This window comes from Neofelis nebulosa, chromosome 8, assembly GCF_028018385.1.
Source record: "Neofelis nebulosa isolate mNeoNeb1 chromosome 8, mNeoNeb1.pri, whole genome shotgun sequence".
Classification (NCBI taxonomy): Eukaryota; Metazoa; Chordata; class Mammalia; order Carnivora; family Felidae; genus Neofelis; species Neofelis nebulosa.
The window spans coordinates 68,560,139-68,572,361 of NC_080789.1; the positions used below are offsets into that span (position 1 = coordinate 68,560,139).

A 12,223-nucleotide genomic window follows, 5' to 3' on the forward strand; every position below is an offset into this window, starting at 1 on the left:
GCAACTGGCTCAGGTTTAAGCCAAATAGAAAAAAGGAGCCTTGATGGATGACAGAAATAACAGTTCTGACATGCTGCACAGAGCTAAGATGAATGAAGCCATTGCTTCTTGTCTGGAGAACATGTAACATATTTGGTATTGGCTTTTGAGATTGCATCTTTTGGGTTTATAATTTCTGTGTGGTGTTTATGTACACATTTGAGACTCCAGTGTGCAATTATAGAAATATTTTAGTCATTAAAACAATCCTTTTAGGGGCGCCTGGGTGGCTCAGTCAGTTAAACGTCTGACTCTTGATTTCAGCTCAGGTCATGATCTCATGATTCATGAGATCGAGCCCTGTGCATGGAACCTGCTTGATATTCTCTCTCTCTCCTTCTGCCCCTCTTCCTCTCGCTCTCAAACAAACAAACAATCCTTTTAAAAGGTGTTTTATTTTTTATTATAGGGTCTTTAATTTATGAAAAACTAGGGGAAAAGGCATTTGGATGGCCTGGGAAAATTGGAGCTTTTGTTTCCATTACAATGCAGAACATTGGAGGTAAGGGCATATAGCTTTCCCTACCACTTACACTTTCGAGAGAATGTTCAATAAACAAGAAAACTCTTACAGCAATGAACAAGCACTTTAAATACAGAAAAACAGCTGCTTTACATTCAGAAATTTAAAAGACAAGAAGATTGTTAAGTAGATTTACTGTTCCTTAATCAAAAATAACAATATCTAAGAAAATATTATATAAGATCCCACCAAATGTATTCTAGAAGTATAGAACAAAACCTCTTGATATCAAATGCTATCATGTCCTTAATTTTACTTAAGAAAAATTAAAGCATTAGTGCTTATTTCATTGTTGGAACAGTTGAGGTTTCCTACGTATGATGGGGTTTATTTCGTCAAACTGAAAATTAAGTATCTGAGGGGTATATCCAAGTATGGGGTATCCTTCAGATAGCCTGTACAGAACCAGCCCATTGGAGTGTGTCCCGAGAAATTGTGCCAAAGCAGAAATTCGGCTAGACATCAGAAGCATTATGATAAAACCACAAACCCTTGGTTCCACAGGTTCTTATAATTCCTACTAAATTATAATTTCCAGAGCCTAGAAATACGCATTTGTAATAGTGTTCCAGGTGATATGTTTGCCCACCAGCTTCACTGGTCCCGTGGAGTCTTTGACCCCCCAGAAGGCATCCAGACCCATTTTCCTATGTCCTACTGTCTATGTCCTCTTGCTTGGCCTGGAAGCTATCATCACACAGCAGCACTTCTTTCCTCACCTCTCCTGTCCCCAAACCTGCCATTCTATTCTTTTCTTTCTCCTCTCAATGAATACCAGCAACATCCAGTTTCTTAAGCCAGGAATCTTACATATCATCCTAAACTTCTCCCTCTCTCCCTAACCCTGAATGTCCAAATGCCACCTCCTGTCCAGTCTATTATCTTACCTGCCTTGTGAAGCTCTCCTCTCTTTCTAGTCTCTCCCGCATAGTTCAGGTGATCATTGTTTCTGCTCAGACTCTTGCATTAGCCTTCTAACTGGGCTTCCTGCCCTGAGTTTCTCCTGCTCTGATCTCCAGATCAGATTCAAATCTAGTGTTGCTTCTCACACACATAAAATTCTTTAGCATGCCCTCATTATTTTCAGGGTAGAGTTTAAACTCCTTGGTCTGACATAGAAGGGTCTTCATCTGCCTATTTTTCTGATACCTTTCCTATCACCCCCAAATCTACCTAGCTACCTAGCTTCTGTATGTCCTGTCATACCATAACAAACCATATTCAGTTCCCCTACTTTCGTAGGCCTGCCACCCTAACACACACACACACACACACACACACACACTCGTTCTGTTTGCTCCCATGACTTCTCCAGATTATTAGGTACTAGTTCCCCTGGGCTCCCTTGCACCCCCATTTATATATATCTGATATGTTATTGTTTTTAAAAAATATTTTTAAACCATTGAGTAGAGAATAGGCTTTTAGAGTCTGATGCACCCAAATGTGAGTCTGTTTCTGCCACTGTGGCTTTACTCCAGTGAGTCTAATTTGTCCATCTATGAGAATGGGAGTATTATTCCATCTCACAAGGTCATTTTGAGGATGAAATCAGACAACATATGGAACATAATGAGGGTTCAGTACATCCTTTCCTCCCCAGTTCTCAGATTCAATGTCACTGGAGCCCTCCTGATTTTTTTTTAAATGGGCATAATTATAAGACAAATACATACTAACTATGTATGACATAAATACATAAATTTATGTAGATTATAAAGATATATGTAAATTATAAAGAGATGTTTTTAAATGGGCATAATTATAAGACAAATACATACTAACTATGTATGACATAAATACATAAATTTATGTAGATTATAAAGATATATGTAAATTATAAAGAGATGTTTATATAAGTCACCCTTAGAAATAACTACTTCAATAATTTCTCTATGCAAAATTTAATAAGTATATTGTTACTGTTAAAATTGGATCATCTTATAATACGGATTTGCAGCTTCCTTTTTTCTTTACCTGACAATATGCCTTGAATGTATTTGCATATTCTTTTTAATGGCTTTGAATTTTCCATTGTACAAATGTACCATAATTGGTTTACTGAATCCCTTATTGACATTGTAATAGTGAAAAACTGGAAACCATCCAAACAATTACTACAATAAATAAATTTGCACAGCAATCTTGCAAGGAGGTAACCCTTCTTAATAAAATCACTGGAGGGGAGCCTGGGTGGCTTAGTTGGTTAAGCCTGAGTTCAAGCTCCTTATCGGGCTCTGTGCTGACACCTTGGAGCCTGGAGCCTGCTTCAGATTCTGTGTCTCCCTATCTGTCCCTCCCCTGCTTGCACTCGGTCTCTCTCTCAAAAATAAACATTAAAATGTTTTCTTCATTAAAAGAAAAATAATAAAGTCACTGGAGTTATCTAGGATTTCCCAAATTCAGCAATTCCTTTAGTAACCTTTATCCAATTCTAACTGCTCCTGCTAAAGGACAGTCAGTAAGCAGATAAATAAAATCCAGGCATACCTTCATGATTTGTATTTAATTTCTTTTCATATTTGTATATATTAAGATCACAGCTCTGGGTAGAATTTGGCAGGAATTCCAGGATTGTTTCATTCATTTTACTGGGTTTGGGCCACAAGCATAGAAGCTCCCCATCCCCACCAAATAGACTGCTTTACATTTGGTTCAAATTTTTAGCCTTTTCAAGGCTTAAAACATCAAGCATTTCATAGTATCACCTCATAGCTGATCTAACTTATTTGTTTGAATAACTGAAATACCCTGACACATATCTGGCCCTAAACCCCAAGGGCTGGGGGACAACCACAACATCTGTGGCTCAAAGTGTAGCTACTAAGTAATGGAATAAACTATAAAATGGCCTCTCAAGATGCACACACATGAAGGAAGTCTGGCTTTAAGGCGCTAACACAAAATTTCATATACCATTCCTGAAAATGCTCTCACTTTGGTTACTCTGTGTGATTAGTAGTTATTTTAGCCTAAGGGAAATCACTTGTATTTCTGTATTTAGCAACTCCACATTTAGAACATTTAACTTTCTCAATCCCCTGAAAAATTAACATTTACCACAGATGTTTCAACATTAGCAGAATAATGTTGACATTACCCAGACAGGTCTGGATCATTCTAAATTTTCGAAGACCAAACACATTAACAGTGGTGACATCACTGAAAGTCAGCAATTAATAGCTCTAAAATTGAATGGTACCTCACTGAGCCAGTTAATCAGAAATATCTCCTCTGTTTACGCACCGTAAGATTTAGCTTTAGCCAAGGTCTTTGTAAAGATTAACCAAATAATATTTACAGAAGACACATCAGGTATTGTAAAAATCATTTCACTTCACAATAGAGGAGAAACCCTGGCCTGGGGATCAGGGATCTTCTATTTTGGATGTGGTCTGTCGTTTTCAATCTGTGTGATCTTGGGTATGTCATCTAAGCTTTCAAACCTTTATGGCCTCAGCTGTGGAATGAAGATAACATACATCTTGCTGATTTACAAGGCTTTTCAGCTGATCAAATGGAGTGAAGTGCAGTACTAAACAACACAGGGAGTTATTATCACCATTATTACTTGTTCGAGGTTAAGTATTTTGAAACTACTAATAGCACAATTTGCAACCTAGAAATCTGCTTTACGTGTCTGTGAGCAAAACTTCACCAGAAAGATGGAGCACACACTTTTTTTTTTAGCAATGCAAAACCCGTCAGTTTTATTTTTAAGTTAATAAAATGTATTTTTATTTTTAAATGCTTTCAATGTTTATTTACTTTTGAAAGCGAGACAGAGTGTGAGCAGGGGAGGGGCAGAGATAGAGGCAGACACAGAATCAGAAGCAGGCTCCAGGCTCTGAGCTGTCAGCACAGAGCTGGATGTGGGGCTCGAACCATGAACCATGAGATCATGACCTGAGCAGAAGCCAGATGCTTAACGGACTGAGCCACCCAGGTGCCCCAAAATGTATTTTATTTTTAATTTACTGGACCATGTGTCAAATTAGCATTCTACTTCACGGAGTGGATGGACTTAGAAAAGATGTTGCATAAATCCCTATAACTTTTGGCAAGATTATATGTTATGCATATGTATACATACATCTTTTTCCAGGGAGAGGGTTTATAGATTATATCAGATTTTCAGAACAGTACATGATCACACGTGGATCATTTGTCTAGATGCTCAAGAGCTTTTGCCACTTGGTATAATTTCTTATTTGGTCAAGAAGAGACTGGGATATAGAGAAGAGAAAATTCACTGACAAAAGTGGGAAAGCTATCATCTCTTTCATTCTTTTATCAATCCAGTCAGCCTCCAGTTTAGACAATTAGTGGTCTGAGGCTTTGGGTGCCCATCAGGGAGGTTACAGAGGACTAGACTAGCACCCACCCGGGGAAGCCAGAGTGACATATAATCTACACAGCACCGCCCTACAGTTCTGCCCTCTCTCCTCTGGCCGATGCCTGTTGTTACCAGGCCCCTGCCCAAATGATGGACACAAAAACAGGCACACTTAGTACAGGCCATCATGACGTCTAACTGATGGAACAACTTTACTAAAAACCTCAGAGCTGGATTAAAAACAGAATCAGCATTGATACTGTCAGCAAAGGTCCATGTGTAAGAGCCAGAGGGCCAAATACCTGTTTTTGAAAAGAACTTGGAAGCAGTACAAGATATACTGGGTGGCTTTTCTTTCTGTTCAGGGGATCAGATGCACATCTGACGGGAAGACTGAATGTCCCAAAGGCCAGGACTTCTCACAACTTGCCTGTGACTTTAGTGCTATGTGCACCACTAAGCTGTCACGTTTTCCATTTTAGCAATGTCAAGCTACCTCTTTATCATTAAATATGAGCTACCTGAAGTAATCAGAGCATTCATGGGACTTGAAGAAAATACTGGGTATGTCTTATGTTCTCTCTACAACATCCTTTGGCTGATTCTACTTGGTCTTTTCTGCTCCTAACATTCTTGACGCTCTTTCCCTTGTAGAGAATGGTACCTCAATGGCAACTACCTCGTCATATTTGTGTCTGTTGGAATCATTCTTCCACTTTCTCTTCTTAAAAATTTAGGTAAAGTCATCTTTAGTTTTTATTTTCATTTCCTATTCCAACAGGTAAGTCAATTGTAGATACTGTATTCACCTTACAGAATTTCTCTGCTAACTTTTAGGTTACCTTGGTTACACCAGTGGATTTTCTCTTACCTGCATGGTGTTTTTTGTCAGTGTGGTAAGTGATTTATTGACACGATCCTTGTAGGTTGGTGAGCATGAGACACATAGTCCCTGAATTAGTGTCCTCATTTTTGTTCAAGCAATTCACTAGCATGAAATACTTCTTGCATCACAAGCCATTTTCTTATATTCTAATTTGGAATGAGAAAAGAACAGTCATGATTTTAAAAATAGTTGAGTTAGAATGTCAAGGCCATTGCTAATAGTATGTTCTAAGCACACTGGATATATATTTGGACAAAAGGAACCCTTCAAGCAGTAACATGACAATGATCTAGTATTTAGAAAGGTGGAGAAAGACGTGAAGAGTCCCAGAAATCAGTGAGCTATAGAATTATTCATGTCTACATCAGTCAGCCATTTTCTCCTACACATTCCACCCATGAAAAGAGGGTAATCCCAGTGGAATTAAAGAAGAGATCCTTCTCCCCAGTGCCCCCACTCCCTGCCAAAAAGGGAAACTTTTGTAATATCCTGGATGCCAAAATGTATATAGCATTTCCCCAAAAAAGGCAAAAGAAGATGGGAAATTTTTTGATAATCCATATTAATTTGAAGAAATAAAAGATATGAAATATAGCAAGGAAATGATCATCTTTATCACAGAAGAATATGGATGATTCTTAGAAGAGATTCATGCAAAATACTGTCCTATTGATTCTCAGGGACAACCATCCTTCCAACTCTTTCCTTAGAGCAGAGGCTAGAGAGTCTCCATTGTCTATTAGCCTAAAGGGAATCTTCAGCAGAGGCCCCTCACCACTACCCCATAAGCTATATAAATGGATTTTTGTTTCCCTGTTCTCCTCAAAAAGCTGATTTTTTTTTTTTTAATGGCTGGGCCTAGGTGATTTACAAGAAATTCCAAATACCCTGCCCTCTGCCTGTTCTGGATCACAATGTTGGAAATCTGACATTCAACAATACACTTCCAGTGCACATGGTAATATTACCTAACAACTCTGAGATTAATGGCGTGAACTTCATGATGGATTACACCCACCAAAATCCTGCAGGGCTAGATGAGAACCAGGCCAAGGGCTCTCTTCATGGCAGTGGAGTAGAGTATGAAGCACACAGTGATGACAAGTGTCAACCCAAATACTTTGTGTTCAACTCCCGGGTAAGTGATGAGCCTACCAAAATGGCTGGGTCTTCATTTTATAAGCTGAGATGGCTTGGGATTGCCATCTGTGTTGAAAAGCTACACATGCGTTGTTGTCTTTGTTTTTCAGACGGCCTACGCAATTCCCATCCTAGCATTTGCTTTTGTGTGCCACCCTGAGGTCCTTCCCATATACAGTGAACTTAAAGAGTAAGGCAGCCGTCATTTTAACATTCTAACTTGTTTTGAAAATGTGCTCATATGTTCAGAGGTGCTTTATACAAAAGCATGGTTAATGGCTTTCTCTTCAGAGAAGGTGTGTGGTACATACCACTCATCAGTAATGTATTTTAACCAAAAAGGTATGAATTAGCCCCCTCCCTACACTACCGTATCTGCTTCCTTCTCTCCCATTTCTTTATCCTAATGGTCCACAAGAGGAATTTAGGTCAGGGGGAGGAAGAGCCAATGGCTAGAAGAATTTTGGCAGGAATGAGAAATTTGAATTTGAAATTTGCTAGGAATGATGTCACCTCAGCTATAAATGACCGCACCCATGAAGACCAAAAATTATGGCTAAGGTGACCTCGCTAAGCCATTGATGTCACTTGTGCTTGTCTTTAACCCTTGTCTAGAAGACATTCACCACAGGGATGTGCCAAAACCTGGCCTTCATTGTCTTATCTGTACAATGGAGACAATGGCTAGACAATCTTGTTTCTTCTAGCTGAAATTCTAGGATTCGTTTGTAGTCTTTTCCCTTTGAGGCTGTTGACATCTACTTAGGTATGTAGTGTGTCTGAGCCCTCTAGCACTGCTTTCCCCTTTACCTTTAGAGAAAGGTGGCCTATAGTAATTCTCACTTTATTTAATCCGGGTATCAGTAACCTCACTCTTTATTCTCAGTACATAGCAATAATTGCTTCACAAATTCTGATTTAACTTATAAAAAATTTGGGGAACACTTTCAATTATTTTCGCTTTACTTGGAAAATCACATGCGGCATTTACTCTACACTTGACCTTAACCGAAGACCAAGAAGTGATAGCAGTTACTCCAGAAGCCCGGCAATTGACTTTAAGCAGCTGGGTGCCCTCCAGAATGGTTTCCAGACGCTTCTAGGCTCTCTTGTGGTCTGGACTCATGCAAGTTGTGCTTTGCTGATTCTAGTAGGTTTGTGTCCTCCCACATGAAATATGAATCCCATCTCACTATGAAGTATGAAAGCTTCCTACATTAGCAGACAGTTTGATCTTTGTGTTAATTACATTCTTGCGTACTCAGTAGACAAGTATATTTATCAACACAAAATAAACCAGTCTTCTTCTAGGAAAATAGTTGTCTCTAAGACTGACAGAGTAGTAGTTAAGAAAAATGGAAACAAATCCCCCACAGCTCTCTAGGACAAGTTTAAAGAAGCTATGTTTCTGTATGAGATGTGTGGTTTTATAATAGTACACAGGCATACATTCTTTCACTATTTTAGACATTTTTTTACTAAAAAAATGATAAAAAAAAAAAAACACTGAGCTTTTTTTTTTTTTTTTTCATTTCAGTCGGTCCCGGAGGAAGATGCAAACAGTGTCAAATATTTCCATCACGGGAATGCTCATCATGTACCTGCTTGCTGCCCTCTTTGGTTACCTAACCTTCTATGGTAGGTCACTCTGTCAAAGTCATTCTCTTTGTGCAAATCCTAGTTGGACTGATCATTAACCCGGGTAGGTATAATTCTTTTAATTACCCTCTATAAGCAGCATGATCTATAGTCCATGTAGTCAACTAACATGCTATTTTAGCCTTGTCACTTGACCTAAGAAAATGGGACCTGAACCAGTCTAGCTAACAAGTTACAACAATTTGTGAATTCATACATGTTTTATGAAAAACCAGCCCTCAAATCTACATTATTTTCCTTAGGGGATAGATTATATTTCCTTGACTTTGACTTCTTAGGCCATCTCATGCTAGAAGCAATCACAGTGAATCCAATCGTATGTTGTAAAGCTTTCTTGGTAGAATAAATAACTACTAAGCAAATGGTAGGGAAAGTGCAAAGTCCTTGAGTTGGAACCTGCTTCTTGTTTACCAGTCAAGTTGGATCTGGGGGCTTGGAGCATTAGGTAAATTTTCTGGCTTATCCCATTCTATTCTGTTATAGTGAACAGTTTCCTGAGAAAAGACGACATGACAGAGTTCCACTCAATCTGGGAGTGCACTACCAGAAACAAAAAAAGTTACTATGGACACATTAGATTATGCCTAAAACAATTTGTCTATGGCATCTTAATGGACACCAAAGTAGGATTGTTATTGCACTCCATTGAAGCATAGCTTAATAGACAAATTTCAGGGACTTAAACATTGACCTGTTACCACTAATCAGTGTAATCAACATAAATAAACCTTTTGTTTAAACTTCTCTAACTTTTTAGTTGTTTTTTTCTTCTGATTCACTAAATTAAATTGATTACTAGACAAATTGTGGAGGAAAAGACTGGGGAGGGAGCACCATTTACTTGGTTTTTTTTTCTATTTGACTAATAGTTGGCTGTTAACCAAGCATTCACTTTAGATTGGGCATTAACTGCTTGTTGGTTGTGAATTAATAAAAGTTAGATCAATACCACTGAAGGTATTTTTACCCCGTTTTATCTGATTTGGAGGGGCGTAGGGAGAAAAATCCAACTACATCTGATTCTATAAGCATCTCCATGTCATTTGTGTCTGGAATTCTGAGTGAATAAGCTTTCCAGGAGCATGGCATCTTAATCTTAGATCAGTATTCATTGGGAGACCCTGTTAAAATCATGCTAATTCATCCTTGAATGTTACTTATACTGATTCTAATGAGTTTCATAAGATAAGCTTGAAAAATCCCCAGAAGTATCTGTATTGGTATCATGATAGAGTCATAATTATTGAACTTGAAAAAATATTAAAAATCGTTTGTTATAAGGTTTCTATACTAGATTGAGAGAAGCTGCATCAAGGCTCACTTAGCAGGTGGGAATAGAGGGGGGAGTGGGCAGGATGTAAGGGACAGGCTGGTGGGGGCTTGGACCTTTCATCCCCTTCAACCAGAGCACCTCAGCTTCCCGTCTCTTGTGAGGCTTCTGTACAAACTGAGATAGACTTATCACGAAGCAAATGAGCCAGAGAGGCATCTTCACAATTTTATTCTAGCTTCTTTAACTTCATAAGCTTCACTGGCCCCCTTGTCCATTTGAAGAAAGATCAACACAACTAATAAATAAGCTCAAAGATAGGATAAAAACAGGTGTCTAGATTCCCAGACCTGGGTGTTTTTTTCCGTTGTACTGTGTTCCCTTTGTAAAATGTTGATTTTGGTAATCAGTACTGACTTGGAAACACCAAACTGGACCCATTCTCTTCTTCTTTGTAGGAGAAGTTGAAGACGAATTACTTCATGCTTATAGCAAAGTATATACATTTGACACCCCTCTCCTCATGGTACGCCTGGCAGTCCTTGTGGCAGTGACACTAACTGTGCCCATTGTCCTGTTCCCAGTAAGTACCTGAAGCTTTGATGGAAGAATCCTGCTTAATCTCCTAGCTTAGATATGTTCCAATTTCACATGGATTTAATTATGTGAGTTTGCACTTGCAATGCCTGAAGACGTTATTTTCACACAGCATTTTGGAGCCATTTAAGATGGACAATTTAATACATAGATTCAACAAATATTTTTTGATGTTAAACACCTTTTAAAAAGTCTTTATTTGGGGGGAGAGGGAGAGAGGGAGAGAGGGAGAGAGGGAGGGAGGGAGGGAGAGAGAGAGAGAGAGAGAGAGAGAGAGAATCCCAAGCAGGCTCCATGCTACCAGCACAGAGCCCAATGCGGGGCTCGATCTCATGAACCATGACATTGTGACCTGAGCCAATATCAAGGGTCGGATGCTTAACCGACTGAGGCATCCAGGCGCCTCAAATGTTAAACACTTTTAAAATATAGGAGGAAAAATATAATCACAAAATTTCTATTTATTTTCCAACTTTACTGAGGTCAAAGTTTTTTGTTAAACTTCAATTCAAAAAGAAGATCTTGGGTTTCTATCTTGTGGGTTAGTAGAAATGAGTAGGAGTTCATAGAACTTCTGGAACTTAAAAGGCAAAAACTACATTACTTTTCAATTTGTTGCATTTTCACCAGTTCTGAAGGTATTCAAATTTCCCCTACAGTTTTGTTGCAGTCACATTCAAATGTTGCCTTATTTAATCTGATTCCTTGAAGACCAATGAGAAGGGGAATTTTATTACGTAAATTACTTACTAGAACTAAATCTCTTGAAAAATAGCTATATTTTCCACTGTATATCTTTTCTACTATCCCTAACACTGATACATGCCCTCGACTAGACTCATACTGCGATCACCCCTTCTTGGCATTTGCCTTTGGCATCACTTGTCCTGGGATCACAGAGCAGGGCTGGTTGAAGAGATTTGGGCTGCGTGAGTTAAAACCACCACCTATGGACAAACACAGGTCCGCATTCTCCTGCCAGCTCTTCTCCTTTCATAAATACTCAATTTACTCATTCATTAAGGGGAGAAAATAAGCGACCTAGTAACCAGCACCATACTGTACAGAATGTTCCATACAGGGCCCAGCATATAAGGACTACTCATATAATGACACTGTGGTCACTTTAAATGCAGCTTGTGTGCTGAAATATTTTTTAACACATTCCTTTTTCATGAGTGCATGAAATCAGATCCTTATTACTATGAGGGCTAATATTTTACTCCTAAATAATATTTTGCCTCACACATGTCTGAAAGTATTTCAGATGACATGCATACAGCGTTAGCCTAAAATCAGCTCCATCATGGGTACGAGGCAGAAGACAGCTATTGATAGAAAGTGTACCATAAGGTAAAATTTCTAAGCAAACAGTGTCTCTGAGGAACCAAAGTTGAAAGCCCTTTTTGTGTGTAAGGAGCTAATTTTTGGCACACAGTAGGTATTCACATCATTATCGAGTCAAAGCATTTTATAGAAGAAATTTGTTATGTGGCTCTGTATTGCTTTATTCATAAGCCCTAAATATAGCACTTTGAGGTCATGGTCTTGGGAGATTAATGGACTTGCCTGTGGTCATGCAGTTAGTCACAGTTGATTAATGCACCGCTCACAGAAGGACACTGATGGCTGAGGTCAAGATAAAGGAAGTGGAAGTCACACTGATGGTCATTTTACCTCGACATTTAAAATCCAGATCTCCCCATAGAAGTTCTTTCTCTTGTGACAGGGCACGGATATAAATTTGACCATCAGGAACAGTAGTGGTTTGGA

The 12,223-nt window shown here is 38.7% G+C and overlaps 1 protein-coding gene across 2 annotated transcripts in view; it reads left to right on the forward strand.

Moving 5' to 3' along the window:
* SLC38A4 (solute carrier family 38 member 4) overlaps positions 1-12,223 on the forward strand; it is a 71,748-nt gene that overhangs the window by 49,374 nt on the left and 10,151 nt on the right. For both annotated transcript variants that reach the window (XM_058743030.1, XM_058743029.1), the window contains exons 6-13: positions 449-541; positions 5,381-5,462; positions 5,553-5,635; positions 5,736-5,794; positions 6,647-6,922; positions 7,035-7,114; positions 8,462-8,562; positions 10,312-10,436. In XM_058743030.1, the coding sequence (XP_058599013.1) occupies positions 449-541; positions 5,381-5,462; positions 5,553-5,635; positions 5,736-5,794; positions 6,647-6,922; positions 7,035-7,114; positions 8,462-8,562; positions 10,312-10,436 (899 nt within the window). The remainder of the gene's footprint in view (positions 1-448; positions 542-5,380; positions 5,463-5,552; positions 5,636-5,735; positions 5,795-6,646; positions 6,923-7,034; positions 7,115-8,461; positions 8,563-10,311; positions 10,437-12,223) is intronic.